General features: G+C 39.9%; 1 protein-coding gene across 6 annotated transcripts in view; it reads left to right on the top strand.

The window, feature by feature from the left end:
- CSMD3 (CUB and Sushi multiple domains 3) overlaps positions 1-25,262 on the top strand; it is a 700,243-nt gene that overhangs the window by 124,507 nt on the left and 550,474 nt on the right. For all 6 annotated transcript variants that reach the window (XR_013544184.1, XM_072999268.2, XM_072999267.2 and 3 more), the window contains exon 2: positions 19,435-19,657. Coding sequence is in view for 5 of the 6 variants with exons in the window: in XM_072999268.2 (XP_072855369.2) it covers positions 19,435-19,657 (223 nt within the window). In the remaining variant the exon portion in view is untranslated. The remainder of the gene's footprint in view (positions 1-19,434; positions 19,658-25,262) is intronic.

Genomic DNA, 25,262 nt, shown 5'->3' with positions numbered 1-25,262 from the left:
GTGTCCACATAAACTTTAATAAACCTTGCCTCTCTAAGGTAATAGAAGGCTTTAAATGATGCCAGGATCTGGTTAAATAAAGGAAGGATATTGAAAGCTGTCTTGCACTGAATAGAGCATAAGCATGCACAAGCCTCTAATGCTTGTGGATGCATGTGACCAAGTCAGCGCAAACCTGTAATTCTTGTGACCGGCTGTGACTTTTCAGAGTCTTAGGTGGAAATATTTCACATTTTTTTAAACTTAAGGAACACTTCTAAGATAGCTGAGAGCTGGCTGAGCTGAGAATGGGCCAGCTAAGGGATGATGAAGTTTGGATAATGGACCATAGCTTGGTCCATTCCTCACTCTGCTTCTCCATTGCGTCTTTTTTGGCCCTTCTGCCAACAGATCTTACCCAGAAGAGAATTTCTTCTGGCACATCCAGTTGTGCTGCAGATCTCAGATCAGCAAGATGGTGTTAATGGCACAAGAATTGTTGGGCTGCTTCCCATTGTAGACCTGCTACAGCTGGCCTATCATTAAGTTTAGATTGGACTGTTAGTGAGCATTCCTCTACACATTTGCCTGAGTGTAAACTCTCCCCATACTTTGAACATACTTCTGAGTAGAACTAAGTCTGGTAAGGGGGGAGTGATGTGGGCTCCACCATAAGGTGACACAATCCATCAGTATGAATGAGAGCTTGGAAACAACATGTTAGATCCTTCTTGTAAATGTTAAATTTTTGCAGGAAGGATGCTTTTAATATTTTTAAAGGAACATTTTGAAAATACTGTAAAGTTAAATGTTAAAAATGCTGCTTTCAAAACCTTGTTCTTTAGATGCATCACTTGACTTGTTCTCCTGTTAACACAAAATGGACAATTTAAAAATTAGTGCTAAATCAAATCTGTTATTTTCAGGACCTGTTCTCAATTTTGCCAGGCTTTTTCTGCATCCCACATATAATCTTTTTCTTTTCCACATGAGGCTGTGAGACACATTTTGGTACATTTTACCTAATGAGTTCATTCATTTACACATTTTATCCTAATGTACACGTTCATCCACACCTTTTATTTAATTACGCACATATCCTATTAACTAGAGTGTTCTTTTTAAATTGTATGTCTTTAGCTGTTAACTATTTTATAATGTGCATACAGCTTTTAATTTCTCCGAGACACCCTGTAAACCTTGCAAATATACATTTCTTCTCACATAAAATCTCAGGAGGTGCAAAAATGCTATTTTTTTACAAGATTCCTGAATCCAGTAAAATACATTCCCAGATAAGTAGTGTAATGGCAGTGCGCATTATAGACAGTGAGAAGTGTGTTAATCAGTTATCTGTGTGTATGTTATTTGAGTGATAGGTTGTATATGAATATTGCAGTATGTGGATTGTGTACATTTGTGTGCATGTGTTTATGCGAACGGGAGAGTATGTGGGAGAGCTAAGGGGACTTGTACAAACATAAGTCATTCACTGTTGAATATTTTTTGCCCCTGAACCACAGTTTCCTTTCTAGCTTGAACTTGGCATTTTCCTGTTTTAATAGTGCAGCGCTATGCACATCTACTATTAAGCTCAACAGGTCTTTTGCCTACACATGTCTATAGATCTGCAGCCTAAATTAACATAATCATATTCTTGTTGGCTGTTTCAGAAGCCATTCCAGTTATTCACCCCCTAATATTAATAAAGCCTATACTGTGTTGTACCACATTTCATATTGCATTTCAAAGTGTGTTTCTAACAATAAGTAATATGTTGTTGTTGTTTTTTAAAAAATATCCAATTATAGCAAAGTGTTTTGTTTTAATGCGCCGTTATTTTCCCCCCTTCATTAATCATTCACAATTTACAGCAGTAATTCAACAAAGTCAACACATCCTAAACACTAATGGTAGAAGTGTTGTTTTCCTGAAACTTGTTAGGCTTGCTGAACAGTGGTTTCTGTTTTGAACACAGCATTAAAAACTTAGTTGCACCCCTTAAATTACTGCTAAGTAATTAAATGAGAGACAGAAAAACATAATTAAAGTTTTGTTTTCATTTGTGTTTTCTATTATTTTCACACACCCAGGGTAAATTATTCGTTCTGGGTGTGGATTTCATTGTAATTTCATTGCATCAATAGCAGAATCATATGCCCTTAATTATGCAGATAGTACATAAAAGAAGAGGAAAATAGAGTTCTCTTGGGTTTAGAAATTCCTATTAGCAAACAGTACAATTGAATATCCACTTATAAAGGAGTGTTTATACGTGAATCAATTGAAGACAAAGCTGTGCCCCCCTTCAGAGCAGCAGCACAGATGTTCCATTAATATCTACATATTGTTTCAAATCTATTTCAATAATCACAAGTTGCATGCTTTTTTAAAAAAAATAATAATTTCCCAATATGGAAAAAGTTGCACCCTGCTATTACTCTTGTTAGAAATTATTTATCTGGAGATAAAACACTGGTCTCACACAGTGAACTCACACACAAACACATACCCACACACCCATACACACACACACACACACACACACACACACACACCATGTCTGCCCCATCAAATTAGCCCAATGTCTAGACCGCTGTCATTTGCCCAATTAATACAGTCCTCATGGATTTCTCAGTACACATTAGTGTACACTTTCTCAGTACACTAATCCTAAAAATGCCAGTGATGTGGAGTGTGGCCTGTTAAAAATACAGATCAATGACCTAATAAAATATGTTTAATTACTGGGGTTAAAATGCAACTAAATTCTGGATAAGTGAAAATTTATGCATGTATGTTATTTCAAATTAACCGAGCATAAAATTGCACCATCATGCAAGCAGGCATACATTTCATAATCACATCCTTGGGTTGTTGTGGTGTGTTTGCACACTTGTACAGTGACAGTATGGTATGGTGCACACACTAGTGTGAAACAGGGATGTTGGCAGGTTAGGGGGTCTGAGTCTAAAAACCTGCATTGGATTCTCAAATCCCTATTAAAAATGTTTTTCCTAGAAAAAAAGGGGAGTTTGTGTGTGGAGTGTGTGGAGGATATACAGTGATGCCTCGCTTAACGGGCACCCCGTTTAACAACGAATCCGCATACCAATGAAGATTTTGCGATCGCTTTTGCAATCGCATTGCGATGTTCTCTATGGGGAAAAATTGCTTTGCGATTTTTCCCCATACATTCCCCCAGCTGACTGGTGGGGGTAGGTGTTCCCGGCCCTTCTCCAGCGGCGGCGGCAACGGGGGTGAGGGGGTGGCTGGGGGAGAGCCGGGAGGCAGGGCAAGGCCCGGGTGTTCCCGGTGGCCCTCGTCCCGACATCTGCAGCGGCGACGGGGGTGGGGGTGCTCTCCTCACGAGCCCTCATGAGCCCGCTGCCTAAGGATGCCCGGTGTCTCCTTGGCTGTCGAGCGTGCGTGCGCTGGGTGGATGGCCTGCCCCTTCCCACCCCGGGCGGCTGCCTCCGAGCCCTCGCTCGCCTGCCGCCCAAGGACGCCCGGTGTCTCCTGGGCTGGCTGGCTGGTGGGTGAGCACGCGTGCGCCAGGTGGATGGCCTGCCCCTTCCCGCCCCGGGCAGCTGCCTCCGAGCCCTCGCTCGCCTGCCGCCCAAGGACACCCGCTGTCTCCCAGGCTGGCTGGCTGGCTGACGAGCGAGCGAGCACCGGGTGGATGGCCTGCCCCTTCCCACCTCCAAGCCCTCGCTCGCCCATCGCCCAAGGATGCCCGGTGTCTCCCGGGCTGGCTGGCTGGCGAGCGCGTACCGGGTGGATGGCCTGCCCCTTCCCACCCCAGGCGGCTGCCTCTGAGCCCTCACTCGCCTGCCTCCGAAGGACGCCCGGTGTCTCCTGGGCTGGCTGGCTGGCTGGTTGGCGGTGCTCTGCTTGGGGAACCAATCATGGCAAAGCAATGCTTTTTTAACAGTTGATCAGCGGTTTCAAAATGGCCACCCGCTGTTTTCTGGACGGATTCCTCGCTTAAGAGGCACCGAAAATGGCCGCCCCTATGGAGGATCTTCGCTCAACGGTGAGTTTTTGCCCCATAGGAACGCATTAAACAGGGTTTAATGCGTTCCTATGGGGTTTTTGTTCCATTTAGCGATGTTTCCGGATAGCAACGTTAATCCTGGAATGGATTAACATCGCTGTGCGGGGCACCACTGTACTGTATTTTTCCATGTATAAGATTATTTTGTCTAAAATCTTGAGACTAAAAATTGAGGGTCATCTTATACGCGGAAGTAAGCTGAGGAGAGAACAAAAACAAGTGGAGGGGAAAGCAGGGATCAAAGCTGTCCTACAGCCCTTTCCCCCCACCCTTGCTATGTCCCACTTAGATTTCTTAATTTTGGATTAGAAAAGTGGGGGGGTCTTATACATGGTGGCATCTTATACACAGAACAATATGGTATGTGTGTAGGTCTCAGGCTTGTAAGACTAACCACCGCAGCTGATGGTGAAACTGCGGAAAAAACCACCAAGCTGTCATAAATATTCCTCTTTTTGCACCCCTCGCCTTGCCCAGCCCACCCTTGTGCTCATAGTTGTGGCCAATAGGAAAAAAACACCTAGTCCCTACACCCCTCACCCTCTTGAAAACCCTATTTTCCCTTCGCTAACCCCTTCTCCACTGTTTGCTTGCCTCTCCTGCAGGTGTCCATTAAAAGAATTGGGACTAAACAATGTGACTAAGAAAAAAAATTGAGTTGTGAATTGAGTCCAATTCAGTGGAAAAAAACCCAACCAAGTTTAGTCCAAGTCAAGTCACTGGTGTGACTTAAGTCGGAATTGACAATGAGTCACGAGTCCCCATCGCTAATGTGAAATGTGAAAATTGCTTGCAGAAATGATTCCAAAATCATAAAACCTTATCTCTGCAGCAAATGGGAGTCACACCACAGTCTTGGCACAGCTAGATCCAGTCATATGCTAAGGATATCTTTTGTTCCATTTTTCCATGTCTATCTTAAAGTGGTTGTGAGCTGCTCTGTTCGACTATAAGGACATTTTGCCTTTATTTATTGTTCATAATTGCTACTTTTCTCTACTGCATATTGTCCTACAAATAGAACCTGTTAGCCATCTTGTTGGTGTTTGTGTAAGGTTTTTTGTAACTTGCTGCAGCTAATTGCAACTAACTGACAACTGGGACACATCTCAGTTATGCACACCTGAATGTGCATCCAAGATGTGCATTAGTACTTTATCACAATTAGTCACAATTAGCTGTGGTATGTGACACAGACCTTACATGAACACCAACAGGATTCCAGCCATTGAGGCACGAAAACATGAAAAACCCCTCCTGCCAGGGACCTGCAAGCATGTGCAGAATATAATTTAGTGTTCTATTAATATCAAGTCATTAAACAGAATGTGAGGACAAGGAACACATTTGGGATTCCTCTGGGCAATGACCAGGCCCCTGTCAGCTGATCCTTGCACTCTGGAAGCATCAGTAAATTCCGTCTGACAGAAATGAAGACCTTTGGTTAGATTCCTATTATGTTTTTATGCTGGCATGAGTGACACAGTTGGTATACATCTTAATGATGAATTGCTACCTATTAAGAAGATAGCACAAACATTTGCTCTTGTGTTCAAATCACATGTCTCGGCCAGCAACAGCAAATGCTTACACTGACTTCTTAACTTGTATCAGTTTACCCCTGAAATTTATGCTGATTATGGTAATACAGACAGTTATGTAGTAGGATTTAGGCCTTTGTGTATTAATTTGAGGATGTGGTAAAAGGCTTTATCTAGCTAAAAAATAATTGAAACGTGTCTTCCATGTTATTTCCATCAAAATGTACTTTTGACATTGTGCAGAAAACTGAAGAATTTTGTTTTTCTCTCACACACAACAATGGCCTCTACAAGAACAGCTAATATAATGTCTCTTTGGCAGACAGTTGAAACTTGTCTGCTTGTCCGCCTCCTACTTAGACTTTAATTACATATGCCACTGGCCTTGTTCACTTGACAGGAAACAAAGCTAAAAGCATCTGCCTTCAGGTCAGACTTAGGACAGACAAGTCAGGAGCTCAACCACTGCTTTATAGCAGACGTAACATGACAATGTAGCAAAGAATTATCTAGATTAATACAAATTCTTGCTCTTCATGACATCGGGTAAAGGAACTAAGCCTATGGCAAGCTGCAACCAGAGAATGTCTGTTAGCTTTGATTGCCAAGCCCTCTGTGACATTAGATAAGACCAGCTGCCGTATTGGATGTCCATGGACTGGAAAATACTATTTATTTATTTATTTATTTATTTATTTATTTATTTATTTATTTATTTATTTATTCATTCATTTATTCATTCATTCATTTATTTATTTATTTATTTATTCATTTATTCATTTATTCATTTATTCATTTATTCATTTATTCATTTATTTAACTCATACCCTGCCCATCTAGTAGACAAGCCACTATTCTTAGAGGCATCCAAGATAATAACAGAAATATAGAGACAAAATTGAAATAGCAAACATGCAAAAGCAAAAACCCATCCAAAAACTCTCTGTCTAACAAGCAATACAAAACTCAAGATGGTGAACCATCGGGCCGTCACAAAATTGCCTCGAAATTAAAATTTGAAAAGGGGTGAGGTTTTCAAAGGACTGGGTAAAGACCAGGTATTAATTTGCTACCTGAAGATCAGGAAGGGGGGGGCAATCCTTTTCAGAGCTGTGTGCACAAACATTCTTAGTAAAGTACAGAATATAATATTTTAAAGGTGAAATCTATGTAGTACTGATAATATGACTCTTCTTGAAACCAGACAAGAAGGTGCTGTTCCTGAGTCACGTTGTCATATCTAAAAGTCTAATCTTTCCAAAGCTGCTAAGGAAAGTTATTGTTCTGAGGAATGTCACAGAGACAGTGGATTTTTTATATAACACTTAATAAAAGTAACAAGTCTGGTCTGCTTCTTTATTATGGCTGAGATAGAATTTTTGTTTGTTTGTTTGTTTAGTCGAGTCAAATTATCTACCACACCATTAGTGCAGAGCACTATTCTGGGCAGTTTATAACATAACAATAAAACACAACAAAAAATGACATTAGAAATAAAACAATCAACAGATAAACTGGTTCTAGCAAAAGCTAGGTAATACCTCAACCATATTTAAGTGTAACTCTTATTTGTTTCAATAGAACTTCTTGGAAAATTCCATGGATGCACATATGTTAGTGTCTTCCAGGAAAAATAACATAGGATCCAATGCCACTTTCAAGACTTTTGGCCTGACTCTTGTTGGGAATCATGAAGCCTAGCACTTCTGCAGGTGCAATGCTCCGCATAATCTTCAGCTTCCTGTTGTGTGACTCCAAGATCAGCCTGCTCAAAGCAACAGAGTTTCACTTGTATAAGGATGTAACCAATAGCCCACTGTGCAAATGGTCAGGAAAAGCAATATGCATAGACTGCAAAAATCTGTGATCTGGGTTTGGGGGAGTGGAAGAGACCTGGGGAGCAATTTTGTCTTCTCAGCCTACATGAATACAATCAGCTCCACACAGAGGACATAGCATCACTGTTTGGAGAGTGCCAGAGGAGGCAACAGGGTCAAGACGGAAGGCGTAGATCTGGCCAATTTATGCCTGCTGTCCCCTTCATGTGATTTTAACTGTGTGAGGGATAGAATAAATGAATGGAACGTATTCTTTTTGGGACACAGGGAACTTTCAAAAATCTGGTGGATGTAAAAAGAGAGTGACAGTGTGGCTTAGTATGTCTTGAGTGCTGATCTGGGTTTTGGGAGATCTAGGTTCCAGATTCAGTGAATGCCGAAGCTCGGTGTGGGTGTGATCACATATGGGAAAATTGGTTGCAATTTGGACTTCTTGTGGAACAGTCTTGTGTGTAGAGCTTCCGCTTTGAGGGGCTGGACTGGAGTGATTCCTGGCAGTCAGAAATGTCATTTTAAGGCATATCACTTCCATGAAAGCAGTGGTTTCTAATGTAATCAGAAATATGCCTTTGCAGCTGGCTGATCGCACTCTGAATTACTTCCAATAGCTTTCTCCCTCTCTCCCTCTCTCTTTCTCTTCCACTTCTACACACACATACAATATCTGATGAACTTCACGTTTTTGTAAGGATAAAGAGAGGCAGGAGAGAATAAGGTGCATGACCTTAAACTCCCTGGAGGACGAGATGATAAATAAATATAATAAAAGATGAATGCTGATTTTCTTCAGAGAAGATGTGTGAGTTCCACAACAGCTTATCATGCTGAGATTCTACTTCCCCTCTTTGACATAGTGTTGATTTCTGTTGGCTGAAATCTGAAGTGGCATCTTCTCAGTCTTCCTCTGTGATTTCAAGTACTGAGACACTGAACACCTTTTAAATCTCACTGAAGCTTACTTCAAGCCACTCCTGCTATATGTCAGAACATCGCTAGCTTACACTTGAATATGTACTGCTACTTAGTTTGCTTTCTTTTTGCTAGTTTGCTTTCTTTCCTTGATCTGACCTCTATAGAAAGGATTATTTGCTGTTTTTTTTAAAAAAAGGAATGTGATTTACCTTAACTCACAAACTTAACTCTCAGCTGTGAAAAATCCTGTCACCCAGTGGCTCCCTTGTAGTACTTGTGGATTTTCAGCAACCAGACTTCATGTATTTGGTGACTGTTTTATCACGAGTAACTAAATTTCTTTGTAAGTCTCATTAAAGATTCACACACCAGGGTTTAACGGACTGGTTATATAACAGCAAGCAAATGAAGTTGCTGTACATCACACCATTTTTTTTAAAGAATAACGACTTAATCCAGCATTACACTTGATTTTGGATCCTTTTTTCCCCAGTGCTTTGGTATTTCATATTTCAAGAAGCTCACTGTGAAATGGTCTACATATTTGTCTAAATTACTTTTGGAACAGAAGCAGTTTTTTTGAGGTTATCAAAGTAAAAGAAGGAATGTTTCATACATGGCTACTCTCACAACACTGCCTCATCAATCGGTGACTACACTTTCTTTTCAGTTTGGTATGCCATCACAGAACTTTATCTGGCTATGGGACTGTTCATTGACTTCTAAAATAATGAACACATATGTGAAAAGACATTTTGGAATGTCTTTTCACCTCATTTCTGTCTTCCCTTATCCTTTATTATGTACCAGGGACTCCTCTCAACTAATTTTTTTCTAACTTTCTCTTTGCTCTTTACATTTCCTTCCAGTCCCCTTCACAAATCCAAGGAGTCATGAATCTCCAGTCCCCTGAAAAATAGATTGTTTACAGTTTGCAGGGAGATGAGGACAACTGAAAGAATTATAAATATACGAAGATAAGACACACACAGGAATACAAATTATTATAGTAAGGCAACATCACACTACGACACTAATACTGAATAGCAATAACAATCAACATGGGAATGCAGCAATAGATATTGTGCAGCAGAGCCAATAAAAATCATAACTTGAAAAGTGTTTGCCCAAACTCCCCCAGATTTGGCACAGAGCAAGAGCAGATTGTTGGCTCCATTTTTTTCCAAATTTGGTGCTGATCCAAAGCCCAATTTCACAGTTATGATGTTTTGTTTGGGGAGCCCCATTTTTAGAATTATCTTGTGGAATGTTGATTTGCTCTGCTGCGTGAATCCAGGAGTCTGGAGCACCAAGATTTTTTTTTTAATGGAAATCTTAATTGTTGCTCCTACTCTAAGTCCAGAGTTCTGTAAACTGCCACTATAATGATAATGTCATTGTTATGGCCAATTTTTTTACAGAGCTTGGGGTAACAAAGGCCTGTAGCATAAGAGAGCTGGAATCCCATAATCCTGGAAAACCAGAATATTGTACTTATAGATGGTGCCATAAGACCTGCAAACCATCTTTATATGTTACAAATTGTAACATAAAAACATTCAACTGTCAAGAAATTATGGTATGGCGATCTTGCTCAGCTAGAGAGCTAGCTAAATGTATTGAAATGACTATAGTAAACTATTGCTCAAGTCTCAATTTTAAAAACACTTTCATTTCCATGGCTACTTCTCCACTTTAATTTTTTAACACCTTAGTTCCCATGCCCTTTGGAAATTATATTTCTATCAATTGCTACTTGATCCTTTATCTATGGCAGGCACAGGGACAAGGTAGAGAGGGGTCAGTCCTCAATTTTTTACACAGACTGCTCTGGTTACAAGCTTCCTATGCTTAGAAAATTCAAAAAGCTAGATACCTTCTGAATGAAAAGTGTGCATTCTGCTGTTAATCTGTAGCAGTGCCATTTGGTTTATTATTGCAAATGGGACACTACCATCACTGAGGCTCAAGTAGTACCTGGCTAGAACAATTCTGCCTCTCTCTTTACCAATGGCATAGGGTCCTCCTACTGTCGTTCCAGTCTCAAATTCTGTGCTTACTGGGAAAGGAATAATAGATGGCACAAGGCTTTTATCTCTGAATCCTCACATCCTTGCCTTCCATTCCAACTGCAGTGAACGTCAGCTACATCTGATCTATAATATCTGTTCCTCCCCTGGCTTTTCAGACAGTGAACAAGTTTCAGTTACAAGGGCTATAGATAATAAATTAGTGTTTATGTTCATTTAATCAGCTTCTTTGCAATATATCTTTGTTTATTAGTGGATGCAAATGTACTTTAGCAGTCTTAATGCTGCAGGTGGAAGTGGTTTGAATCCTTTTAACTGATCATGGACACTACAATGATTCACAATAATAAATGATTCCAAGGAATGTAAGGGTGAAATAAAATGACAACACTATGGGCACAAATTTCATTGGTTGCTTTGTATGTATTAATTATACTGTGCCTGTTCTGCAATTTCATTCATTCATATTCAGAAGCAACATCTGTTCAAAATCATCTTCTGCATTATGCAGTATGTCTGTTTTAAGGGACCTAGGCCTAGAATACCGTGAGTGGCATGGGTACGATCCATATTACTTGGGAGGAGAGCAATGCTTCCTCTGTCCTCAAGAATACTTCTGTTTCACTCTCTCATAAAGTGTGTGAGTTTGTGTATGATGAGAACAGATGTGTTGTTGTTAGCAGGTTTTTGACTTTCACTGTTAATGTTGTGCCACTGTGGAAATCTCTCTCTCCTCCACACTCACGCACACACAAACATATATACAGGGGCCATGGAAAACAGAAATGTCATTCCAACTCCATTTTGTCATTGGGAATGCATAGGAATCTCAGGCATATAAAGCAAGCAAAGCCTAGAAATCTGTGCAAAAACATCCCACATTAGTCTAAAAATAGAAGTTGCTAAATCTTCTTTCACAATGGATTATGTAAATCAAATGTATTTGCATCTCATTGTTCGGCTTGCCTAGCTGTCTGTACTGGTAGCTTTTGCAGAATTTTCAACTTCCATTTTATTTTCATGTTGGTTTCTCCTCAGCTGGACTAAATCTAAATACCATGGCTTCTTTTTATTGCAGAACCAGCAGGCCAGGGAGAAAGGTTCTAGTCTAGCATTCTCCTTTAGCTTTTATAGTCTAGCATTCTCCTTTAGATTTGAAGATGGGCAATCTCCTAACATAATTCATGGTCTGAGAATCTCAGATTCCATCTCTCTGAGAGGTGAGGTACTTGATGCAATGGAAATATCACAGCAAGAGATATTTCCTTGAAGAGATTTGCCCTTTAAGGTTACCCCAGGTGTCCCCAATGCCCTGTACAAGAGAGGTTTTATTTTATTTTTTTGGCCAGCACATCTCCATCATGAGGATGCTACCTTGCTGCCCTTGGATTTTTGAGACTCCAACTCAGAGCTAAGCTCATTATTTTTACTGCATGGGATTTGTTCATTTTAGGTAAAGCTACCCACCTCAATGGCACTGAGCTCTAGCGTTAATCAAGTGGAGGACAGAGAAACCAAAATAATCAAAGGACTGGATTGAGTGTGAAATTTTCTAAGATATGACCATTTGGAAGTATCTGCAGACAAACAGAAATAGCCCATCTTCCTCTGCTTTGTAAGGGGCTTGCTCTAAAAGACTGGCATCAGGAAAGTATTAGATGGGCAAAAGTTCATGCCATGAAGAGCATGCATACAGTGGATTAAGAGTTCGTGACAAAAGATGGGTTTTAGAAAAGCTTTCAAAAGCCTGTTTGTTTTCTTTCCTACAGTGGTTGCATGGTGACCTCAAGTAAACTCTTATTTATTTCCTATTTTCTGTTTTAACAAGAAGTGCTTACTGCATGATACGTCAGATTAAAAGATGTGTCATAAAAATGAAGCAAATCTGAGACAGTCCAGCTTCCCACTCTACTGGTTCATTTGTTATTCAAAAGTCATGCATCCCAGTTAGTGCAACATTTATCAGTTCGCAGCAAGGTATGGGCAAATGAGCAGTGACTTCTCTTGCCTTCAGAATTTAAGTACGAGTAAGTATTGAGGGAGATTGTTCCGCTAGAGATGGAACCTTTTGGAAAATAACTTTCTGAAAAACTGTCATAGACATTTTTGCTCAGTCGCTCTAAAAATATTCAATGAATTTGAATTTTTTTCCTCCTACTTTATATACTTCTGAACAGCTTTTGGATTAACAGATATAAATGTTTATCCATATTATTATTATTATTATTATTATTATTATTATTATTATTATTATTATTATTATTATTATTATTATTATTATTATTATTATTATTATTATTATTATTATTATTATTATTATTATTATTATTATTATTATATTGTTTAAATATTGCTGGAGGAATCCATGAGGCTGGTAAACTTTCCAAGAACTGCTAAGGAATTCTGTCTCTATCAGTGAATATCCTACAAATTCCCACATCCTGTTTGCCACCAGCAAATAGAGTGAATAATTTTGCAAGGCCATTTTTTGCTCAACTCTGGTGGGTGGACTCCTACTTTTCCTTCCAAAGTGAAAGAGCAGTGCATTCTCTAAAATTAACCTTCACCTGTGCTAATAAAATGGTTGCCATTTTTCTAAAAGTGAGCTCCCTATCTAACAAGAGATAATTGACAGAATACTATTGGTTAGTTGTTGTAGGTTTTTCAGGCTGCTTGGCCATCTTATGGAGGTTTTTCTTCCTAACGTTTTGGAGGCATCTTCAGAGGACAGGAGTTAGAAGTCTGTTTCTGTAGACACAAGATCTACAGAAAACCCACCCACAGAGATCGGTACCTACACATAAACTCAAACCGCGAAACACGACAAAAAAGAGGCATAATCAAAACACTGGTAGACTGCAAATCAGAACTGTGAAGCTCAATTTCTAAGCACCAAACTCAACCACCTGAACTGTGGTCAACTACAGGAAAATACCTCTTCATGGATTGCTTCCTTGTAATGACAAAGGGGCATGAGTAATTCAGATAAGCTATGGGCTATGCCGTGCAGGGACACTCAAGACAGACAGATCATAGTGGAGAGTTCTGACTAAACGCGATCCATCTGGAGCAGGAACAGGCAAGCCACTCCAATATCTTTGCCAAGAAAACCCCATGAACAGAAACAAACGGCTAATGATGCTGGAATAAAAAGATATGATGCTGGAAGATGGGCCCCTCAGGTCGGAAGGCGTCCAACATGCTACTGGGGAAGAGCGGAGGACAAGTACAAGTAGCTCCAGAGCTAATGAAGTGGTTGGGCCAAAGCCGAAAGGACGCTCAGCTGTGGACGTGCCTGGAAGTGAAAGGAAAGTCCAATGCTGCAAAGAAAAATACTGCATAGGAACCTGGAATGTAAGATCTATGAACCTTGGGAAGCTGGAGGTGGTCAAACAGGAGATGGCAAGAATAAACATTGACATCCTGGGCATCAGTGAACTAAAATGGACAGGAATGGGCGAATTCAGCTCAGATGATTATCATATCTACTACTGTGGGCAAGAATCCCGTAGAAGGAATGGAGTAGCCCTCATAGTCAACAAAAGAGTGGGAAAAGCTGTAATGGGATACAATCTCAAAAATGATAGAATGATGTCAATACGAATCCAAGGTAGACCTTTCAACATCACAGTAACCCAAGTTTATACACCAACCACCGATGCTGAAGAGGCTGAAATTGACCAGTTCTATGAAGGCTTACAACACCTTCTAGAACTGACACTAAAGAAAGATGTTCTTCTCATTATAGGGGATTGGAATGCTAAAGTAGGGAGTCAAGAGATAAAAGGAACAACAAGGAAGTTTGGCCTTGGAGTTCAAAATGAAGCAGGGCAAAGGCTAATAGAGTTTTGTCAAGAGAACAAGCTGGTCATCACAAACACTCTTTTCCAACAACACAAGAGGCGACTCTATACATGGACATCACCAGATGGGCAATACCGAAATCAGATTGATTATATTCTCTGCAACCAGAGATGGAGAAGCTCTATACAGTCAACAAAAACAAGACCTGGCTCTGATTGTGGCTCTGATCATCAGCTTCTTATAGCAAAATTCAAGCTTAAATTGAAGAGAGTAGGAAAAACCATTGGCTAGTCATGTATAATCCAAGCCAAATCCCTTATGAATGCACAGTGGAAGTGAAGAACAGATTTAAGGAACTAGATTTGGTGCCTGAATAACTATGGATGGAGGCTTGAAACATTGTACAGGAGGCAGTAACAAAAAACAAACATCATTCAGGCCCACCACAAAAATACAACAAATGTTATGGCCAACAAAGGACAAAAGGGACTCCCTCACCTCTGCATGAGTATACCGGACACCTTGCAGTTGAGGCCAGATATATATTGGGACCACAAAATGCAGCATCCACACCAGACTCAAAGAACATGAAAGACACTGCAGTTTAAAACAACCCGAAAAATTGGCAGTAGCCGAACATGCCCTGAAACAAGCTGGATATAAAATCATATTTCAGAACACAGATGTACAACACCAGCAATCATTATGTTAGACTACACAGGGAAGCCATTGAAGTCCACAAACATCAGCACACCTTCAACAAAAAAGAAGAAAGTCTAAAACTCAACAAAACCTGGCTCCCAGCACTGAAAAGTACATCCTACAAAAAGGTCAACGAACTCTACCCAGCCACAAGAACCCATGATCACTGCACACAATAGACTAGCTAACGACACCCATCAACCACAGTGACAGATCATCTCCCCTTTATCACAACAATACATCCATAACAAAAAACACCCTGATCACCATAATCACCGAATCTTCTAAAAAAGGACAAAAGGCTGATCCCACAGCTACAAATACTCAAGTATCACACACACTACACTGGAACAGAAACAGAGTTCTAACTCCTGTCCTCTGAAGGTGCTGGCCACAGAGACTGGCGAAAGTCTCTTCTGAAGAAAAACCTCCAGAACACGGCCAAACAAACCGAAAAACCTATAACAGCCATCGGATCCTGGACATGAAAGCCTTTGAGAACACAATACTATTGGTGTTCATGTCAAATTTGTGTAACTCATTACAGGTAGTTCTGCTTTATTAATTAGATTCTAGGATGCATCCCAGTTGTACAACTTGCATGACCAGTCACATGACCAAGACACGTCTCGGGACCACATTAATTAGCTACAAATATCTGTGGCAAATTACGGAAAGTTTACACAAACACCAATTCTTCAGCTGCCGGATGGGCGTTTTGCGCCCTGGAACGGCGAGGCTGGCTTTTGCCCCAACATCCCCGGATGAAGCGAGAACGTTTGGGGACACGTGGGCATGTTGGGAGGGGGAGCTCGCCTATATATGCGAGCTCTCCCTGATGTTCGCCCTTTTCCCGTTTCGGGCACCCACCCGCCCTCCCTTGTGTTAGTGTGGCTTTAGTGGTCGCCTTTTGAGGGGCCGGATAGGAATTTTTGACCTTCAGCCTGATTGGCTTTTGGCTGGGGGGATTTTTCGCCTATCTCACACTACTGAAAGGGTTGTTGGCTTTTAGGTGGTTGTATTTGGTCACACTGGCGGGTAGTGCGGAAAAACAGGTGGTCTCGGTGAGTCCCGTTTGTAAGTCAACCTAGCCAACAGCGTGTCTGACCTCTCGGCTCTGCGGATTGTGCGATCACAGGGCCGGTGTGGGAAGATGTGTTGGGCCACTCCTGGATCAACAGTCATCAATTAAAGATGGCTCGAGGTCTAGGGGTGTTTGTTAGCGGCCGGCCAGGTTCTTGCTGTCAGTAAGACAGCGGGAGCATGGGGGCCGGGGGCTCGCCCAATGGCGATCTTATGGGGTATTTTGATACCCCTGGTTTCCTGTTTCCGCACTACAGCAGGCCCCCCCAACAGTTTTAAGAATTTGAATTTGGTTGAATTAATTAAATAAAGTGTGGCCCGTTTAAATCCAAGCTGTTGTCTCGCGTATTTATTCCAGGGCTGGGGGGGGGCAATAGGACTCTGCCCACTGAATTTAGAAAAGTTGAGGGGTTCCCCCAAAAGACTGGGAGATATGATTACCGTGGGTGGGGTGGGGAAAAGATGTTGGTGAAAGATTTACTCAGAACAGCAGTATTTCTAAAACATCCTTTGCTAAGTCTTAGATTCTGAAGTGAGAATATCCGAAGTGGTTGGAGTACAAGTTGGGGTGAAATATTCAGAAGCTTTAACAAGTTGTGAAATATAGTGTGCTTCTACGTGTGTGTCACCTAAAGAAAAACTTTATGAAAACTCCTGAGGGAAAGGTCACTGTTAGTAATGTCTTTTAGCTTCCTGACAAAAGAACAGAGTCCACTTGTCTCAAAAATCAGAAGATTTTAGCCAAACCCCTGAAGCACAGCAGATATAAATAATTAAACACAATTCTTCATAAGTAATTCAAACTTCATTCTGAGAAATGATATCTGAACCAGATATATCTCAAAGGCTTTTACAGAGTTAGATAATGCAATCAGAGTTAAATAATAAATAACAATAGATAATTTTGGGATGGTATTTAAAAATAGTTCATGACTTGATGAGTTAAAGACTAATACCAAAGAGAGGGTATTAGATTTCTTTTGACAATGATTTTGGTTACAGATAACATGGAGCAGGCTAAGTTCGTATTGGGAGTGGTTCTTATGAGCAAGTTAACAAGGAGCCAAGACTATTAACATTTTTGTGAAAAAAATGAATGGCAAATATTTCTTGTGCTTTGCCAACATGGTGATGAGAAATGGAAATGAGATGGAGTTCTTGGGCCCACAGAAGTTGACATCGGATTCCAGGCTTGTAGATGGTGTACTTCTTGTCTAATTTCTCTGAAGGAAATATTATTTTCTGGATTAAATGGAACCAAAGGAGCTAGAACTGTGTTAAGCTAGAGTGAGTACAGTATAAGAGTACAGAGTGAGTACAGAGTGTAATTTGACTACGTCAAATTCCTAGTCGGAGAAGAATTCCTAACGTCCTCTCCATCTTGCTCTTTTGCACCTGCCCCAATTCTCCCCAAATCCTTTATACCAGCCACACTGCACCCACACCTTTCTAGTTTTCCTTCATTTTTCTTCGCTTCCTTCAGTGAATTTCAAAGAAACAGTAGTGCAAAGAATTTATGATCATTTATTTAATTGATATACCGCCCATTAGGGCAGATGCAATATCTGGGCAATTCACAACAAAATAAAATAAATGGACATATAACAATATATATATATAAATAAAGAGCAGAAAGAAATAAAAGCAATCAAAAAGAAAACCAGTAGTACAATGGAGCATTATCTCCATGAGAGCGAAGACAAGAGGGTTGACTTCAGATAGGCTCATCTATCTCCCAACAATATATTCAATATATTCAATGGCTTTTCCCCCTCCACTTGTATCACAACTTAATGTGTAAATGATCAATGGTAAAAAAAAACCCATCGTAGTTGAGAGGAGATGAAGTGATTTGGAAGCTCTCAATTGGTAGTTAATTCATTTGATGAGAGCATGCTTGCTCTGTCATAAGACACTTGAGCATTATAATGAAAAGCCTTTCCAAGTTCCACTTGTAGTGAGCCAAGAAAGTCGAACTGCAGTGCAAAGGGAAAGATGCATCATGAAAGACGTTACGGTTTTTTCCTTTGGTTTGGGGCTGGTAATTACTTATCTTGACTGCAGCACTGCATGAGGAAAAGGGCGATCTCTTTGGCAATCAGGTCTCAAACTGTTTACGTTTTTACTGCTTAATAAGGAAGACTTGGAGAAACCTATTTGCATCCTGTGTCAATAGCTTAACGTGCTCCACTTCAGACTTAGAAAACCATGCTTAGCAACTAGGTCACAACTTTCAGCTGTAATCTGTTGAGGGGGGTGGGGTTGGATTTAAGATATGACTCCAGTAGAATGCAAAAACTAATTCAACTTAAAGGAAACAGTATGGTAATATCAGAAAAGGAAAGGAAAATAGACAAGATACACTGGCCAGAATATGATTGGTTACAGCCACAGTCAAAGTGAGTCTCAGAAGTGATTGGTTGCAAGTACAGAAATCAGTGTAGGCATTTGCTGTTGTGCACTGTACAACTCAGCTTGCAACAGCAGATGCCTCCACTGGCTTCTTCACTTCTGGCAATTTACCATAAAACACATGACGATTGAGCTACGCCAATGTAATTGTAATAGGATTCAGGCCATTTGTTTTCATTGTCCTGAAGTTCTGGCCTTGTTAAGTACAGTATTTGAATGTCATCAGTAGATGGAAATATATCTTATAATATGGCATCTTCTTGCATGCACATTCCATAATGCAGAGGCTACCATTGAAAAGTCTCTGATTGTAAGACTTACTTTGGGCCGTCATGGCAAAAAAAAAAAAAAAAAAAAAAAAAACAGCTTGGGTCCAAGCTATCTAAAAGACTGTATTTCCCTGAATGAGCCTGCCCAGGCATTAAGATCATCAGGGGAAGGCTTTCTCTCAATTCCACCACTCTTACTGGTGCCCTCGGTGAGGACACAGGAGAGGGCCTTCTCTGTCGCTGCGTCCAGACTCTGGAACTCCCTCCCACAGGAAGCCAGCCTGGCCCCATCTTTGATGTCCTTCCAAAGACCTTTCTCTTCAGGCAGGCTTTTCCTTAGTGACTGGCAAAGGGTTTTTTAAAAAATGGATTATTATGCTTTATTATTTTTAAATGTGTTTTTTTTTTGTATTGGTCTTATTTACCATTTTTAATATAATGCTTGTTTCATTCTTTCTTTAATATTTGTATGCTTCTTGTTTTTAGCTTTTAAATATTGTGTTTTAGTTCTAAGCTGACTTGGGTCCCTTTAAGGAGAAAGGCTGGGTAAAACTATTTAAAATAAATAAATACCGTAAATAAATAATGCTGGGAAAAGCTGAAGGCAGGAGGAAAAGTGGAGGACTGAATATGAATTGTGATGACTTGATAAAGGAAATCACAGCTTCGAACGTGCAACATCTGAGCAAGGCTGTGAATGATACAACATTTTGGAGGAAGTAACTAATTCATTGAATCAGCATAAGTCAGAAGTGGTTTGACAACACATAGCAACAACAATTAACGTCCAACTCTTTGTCTTTGCAGGATTTATTTATACGTGTGGTGGAACTTTAAAAGGACTTAATGGAACTATAGAAAGCCCAGGCTTCCCATATGGATATCCAAATGGCGCAAATTGTACGTGGGTAATAATTGCAGAAGAAAGAAACAGAATACAGATAGTATTTCAATCTTTCGCTCTAGAAGAAGAATATGATTATTTGTCATTATATGATGGGCATCCTCATCCTACAAACTTCAGGACAAGGTAAATATGATTTCCATTATCTTCAAATAACGGCTCACTAGAAATTCTTATCTTTGCAAGAAATGTCTCTCCTGACATATCAGAGTTGTTAAATTTCCTTAGCTGTCTTGCTTGCCCTGTTTTCAACAGCAAATACTGTTGGAATCACAGAATAAGATTTACCCAAAGACAACATTGTCTGCTCACCTTCAGAGTCAGGTTGACAGTTGATTCAATGTAAATACCATTGTTTTGTGCAAACAGTATATTTAGGAATGGAGGAAATGTATAATTCATTGTATCCCATTTGCTCCTTCCCACCAAATAAGGTTAACTGTTATTGGTGGTGTGCTGTGGTTATGCTTACATCTGTTGTAGCACTGGGTTAAATACAGGATTTGTAAATGAAATATTAATTCAATCCCTGGATAACTCCAGATTTTAATGATCTTGGATATAAAATCAGAAAATGATCTCAGATACAAGGTCAGAAAAGAAAAGAAACCTTTTATTGTGATGACTGTAGATCAGCCATCAAGAATATAGGCCAAACAGATACAAATTGTGGGCATGAAAAGAGACATACTTATACCAACAAATTCATAACCTCGCCTCATATTGGTTGTTTAATGTTGCAAAAGTGATTACTGAAGAGATTTGAACAGCTGCTTCCTTGTAGAAGGTGCTAGTGCATAAAACATAGTCACCTTAAAAGTAGTTTTGCTTGAAGAATCTGAAAGAAAAGTATGGGGAGTGTAATAACATGCTTGACTATTTCAGCCATGCTGATTGACAAAAGTAGGCAGATTCAAAGTAAGGAACATGTAAGTATCTTCATTCTAGGAAGGGCTGATGGTCTGTTGATAACCATGGCAAAAGGTCTTCAGTATTCAGCAGTTTCTAGAGTATGATGATAATGAGCTGGAGTAATTTTTTACTATGGTTCCCAGCCTCTAGGTAGCACAGAATCTATACTCTCGGAGAATTATCTCCCACCTCCACTGTTTGATTGTTTCTTTGGTTCCCAGGAATCCTAGTTGTAACAGAGCTGGGGGAGTGAACCCACAGGGTTGTAATTTTTTCTCAACAGCTGTCACCCAGCCTGAAAGAAAAGGATCTGATAGGATAAAAAACAAAAACAAAAATAAAAAACAAAGTGTGCTGCTTGTATACCACCCCTTAGCGCTTAAAGCACTCTCTGCATGGTTTACAACTTAATTATGCAGGCTACACATTCCTACCCCCAGCTGGATACATTATACCAACCTTGGAGGGATGGATGGTTGAGTGAACCTGGGATTGAACCCTGGGTTATGAGCACAGTTTGGGCTGCAGTACAGCAGTTTAACCACTGCACCACAGAGAAGCTCATCCAAGTGAGCTACTATTTAAGTGAGGCCATTCTAGATTCCATTGTAAGTATCAAGATCCAGTGTGATGTACTGCATAGGGTGTAGGACTAGGACTCAGGATAGCTGGTTTCAAATCCCCACTTTGCCATGGATCTCACATAATCTGAAAACCCTAGTAGAATCACCATAATTTGCAAGAGATTTGATGGCACACGACAATACAACATGGAACGCCTGAAGTAGAGTACAGCACGGCACACAAAAGATAGTTGGCAAAAATGTAGGTCTGTTGCTTCGAAGGGGCAGAGATCTTTACATGTGCCTAGCCTTGCCCTGGAAGGCTTTTATCAGAGGTGGAGCATAGGAGCCTCCTTTCTAGATGGAGAATCTTCTGGAAGCAGTAAAAGTTCTTGAGCCATTCTCAATGACATGGGCAATCTGAGCTCTCCACAATTCAATTGACTTAAAAACTACACCTAGGCATTCATATATCTTAGGCTTGTTCAATATCATGGCTGTTCAATATCACGGCTGTCAGTCTGCCAAATATGTTTTTAAAGCTTTATGATAATTTATGACGAACTAGTCTTCCGTGCAGTATGCCTGAAAACTCCAAAGGTCTCTCCTGAGTCCTACTCCAGGAGCAGATAAAATGATCATATAATCTGGATATAGAAAAAGGGGGATTGATCTGTTTGCTAGCCTAGGTGGGTGAAAGTCCGGGTTACATAAAACCTGAAACATGGAACGACTATAAATATTAAATAATGGTGGTGGTGGGGAGACAAAATATATTTCTCTTTAACTGGGAACTTGTGGGAGAAATGACACTGTAGATTGCTACATATTCTTAAAGAAGTTATCACCATATAGTGTGCAAATAAGTATAACAATCTAGGAAGCTTTAAGTTGCACCCCTGACTTGTCCCAGGAGATATAATCAAATTGTGGTTTATAATTGACAAAAGCAGCATAAAGCGCCCCTGGGACCTAGAACTGCATTTCTTTATCAGGTGATGATCATCTCAGATAAATGGGCTGGCAAAGCTTTCTGCCTGTGCTGTTGAAGAGGTGCTGCAAATAAGACAGTTTTCCATATAGATCAGTTGACCTTGATTCCACAGTAACAGCTTTTATTTTCTATCTCTAGCTTTTATTCAGCAATTTTAAGGAATACCTTTGAAAACACCTTTGAAAGCCTGAATAGACAGCTATAGAATGGAAAAGAAATCAAGCTAATCTGTGTACGGCATGTATGTCTATTCAGAGACTAATTGATAGTTGCATATGTTCGGGTTGCAAACAGTCTAGTTAAAAACATCAAAAACCTCATTGAACAGGTTTAAGGGAAACTTGCTAAAGAACCTAATTCAAAATCCAGGATATCTGCAGGAGGGACTACAAACAAACAAAAAAACAGAAGAGACCTCTAGCAATATGCAATGGGTGGTGAAAGAAGTCAAACATCAGATGTGTTATTAAATGTTATGCAGTTTCATGACATCACTGCATGGGAATGCAGTCATGTTATTATGCTGGCAGAGCAAAACAACATGCTACAAGGCAATTCTAAAAATGGGGGCACCCCAAACAAAAATCTGTACTGTTTAAACCAGGCTTCAGATCAGTACCAAGTTTGGCATAGCAGGACTAGACTGTCTGATGTTGCTCAGTGCCAAATATGTTTTTGCTTGGTCAAATTGTTTTAAAGTTATGATTTTTTAAAATTACACATGATTTACCCCACCCCATGCAGACACCAGTGACCTTTTTCTCAGCAAATTAAGAAAAAGTGTTCTGCTTATATACCGCCTCTAGTGCTTAAAGCACTCTCTGGATGGTTTGCAAGTTAATTATGGAGGCTAAACATAAGAAACTGTTAAAACATAGTTTCAAACACCCAACTTTTTGATCTAAAAATAGTAATTACCTTAGCCCAATTTTTATTTGTTTAATAGTCTCCAAATCTGTTTTCTCCCTGCTTTGAACAGGCTGTAATTCAACCAGAGCAGCTCTTGATTTACCTAGCAGGAAGGCTGGCTTTTTCTCATATCCCTTCTGTCTGGCTTTTCACTTTAAAAATTCCTTCAATTCTTTTGAAAAAAAAATTGCTGCTTTTCCTTTCTTTTCTTCTCACCCGCAAGCCCTGATTATCACATTTAGAATCATATAATTCTGAATTGAGTGATTATCAGTGTTGTTTTAACATGCTAGAATGAATGAGTCTGTATTTCTAGGCAGGCCCCCTCAAATGTGACAGGATGGCAAAGGATATACTACATGGGGAAGGGTAAGTTCAATGAAAGCCTTCTAGCCCAAGCTATGAAATTATAGTAAATTAACTCTGCCAACGGAGATGCATGCATGTCCTCTAAAGAAACACAATCACAACATAATAACTTGAAAATGTAGTTGTGTTTTCCCAAGTGACACTCTAATTTGCATAAAATAATAAAAACAAATCCTTTGCCAAGTCATTGGGAAGCCAGAGTCATAGAGCAAAGCAGGTGCAAGCCTGCCACCATACCTGCTGGTGATCTCCCAGAGTCTCTTGAACCAACTGCCCTACACCTAATGGTTGGAGCATTGTCCCGTAGGGTGGTTGGGGAGGGGCAGAAGGCTGCCCAAGGCAAGGACTTGAGGGTGAACCATATTGTGAGACATGCAACATAGGGCAGGGAAAAAAAGGAACACCCTTTTCAACACTTCTGCCACTGATTCACAGGCTGGCCTTTGGCTTAGTAGTTATCTTCTCAGCCCTAGGGGGCATGCTAGATCACTTTGTCCAAAAATTGTAAATGTGGGTTCTGCCCATGTAATGTATCTCACTCGGTTGTTGCGATGACTATGGAGGATGCCTTCAGCAACTCTGAGGAAAAGTGCAATATGAAATGAATCAAAAAGTAAAAACTATTCACACTTGTTGGAAAACATCCCTGACAGTTGCTTTGTGTTTGGGGGAGAAGTAGTGAAGTGATGAACAAAGAAGTCAGCTTCGGTATTTTCTGTTGGTTGGTGTCACATTGTGAATGGCAGTGAGCACAAGAGGGTATCCTGTAGAGCTTTTTGACTACTGTCATTGGTGTTGCCAATATTCAGACTACCCCTGTGCTATGTAAAGCTTGGCATCCCTTTTCCTGTTGGTAATGTGGACATGATAGTTTTGAATTGTGGGTACAGAAGCACAAAATCCTATATTCGTAAACTGGAGGTGTTTTTTTTTTAAAGAATTAGGTTAGATGGACAGATGGTTGGATCAAGTGTGAAGCAACTTCATATGTTCTTTAAAGAAATTATGCAAAATTATGCTTTCAATACTGTACATTTTTCATTTCTCTATCAAGGTATAGGTAACTGGTTAATTGATTGCATGTTCCATAGGCTCAGCATAGACCTCCGGAGAAACATAAAGTTGACATAAAGAAAGCAAATGTCTATATACAAGTCAAAAAACCCATAAAATAAGGTGTTTGTCCACACTTCAAAATCCATAAAATAGGTGTTTTAGGGTCAATAAATATGTCCACAATTAGATCTGTCCTAAGTAAAATCAATGCAAGTTAATGTGCATTTCAAGCTGATGTAATTCACAATGACAGTTTTCTTTTTTAAAAAAAAGCAGGTATAGATGACAATCCAAGGAAATGTGCAGATTATTTTTTTTGTATTTGTTTTCCAAGCATTTAACATTAAGAATAAATGGAAAGAGGAAAATAGTACTACATTTCATTTGAGGGGATGTACCATAGTAAGTTGAGGACCAGACATTTTGGAGACTGTTCATTCATAGGGTTGCTGGTGACTTGAGGAGGCATAACAACAATGAATAGTATGAATAAGAGATCCAGAACTTATGACCTCTCATTTTTGGGGAGAAACTGAGGGGGTAAAATCTTTGTATAAGGTTCCCCTCCCCCACCCCAAAAAAATCTCTCAGGAACTCTCACAGAATTTCTTCCAAATTCTTCCAAAAATGACCAAATTTTGTGGTCTTTTTTTAACTACAGGAAATGCAAAGCAACACAGGATTATTATTATTGTTGCTGTTGTTACATGCTTATTACAAAGAATGGCATATATCCTGTAGAGGAGTCACTAGAAAGAGCATTAAACGGTACAGAATATGGCAGTGCCCTGTGCAGAGCAACAGATAAAAAGAAAAAGTTGAAAACAAGAAATTGAGTTCCTGTTTTTTCAGGAAGCTGTGATGTCTCTCTGGTATGGTGGGATGTCTTGGCAGAGATGCTTGACATGGTGAGACTCAGAAAATCCCT

This window comes from Pogona vitticeps, chromosome 4 (assembly GCF_051106095.1).
Source record: "Pogona vitticeps strain Pit_001003342236 chromosome 4, PviZW2.1, whole genome shotgun sequence".
In the NCBI taxonomy this organism is placed as follows: Eukaryota; Metazoa; Chordata; class Lepidosauria; order Squamata; family Agamidae; genus Pogona; species Pogona vitticeps.
Note: the sequence above shows the minus strand (reverse complement) of the source record. Positions and strands in the feature narration are given on the sequence as shown.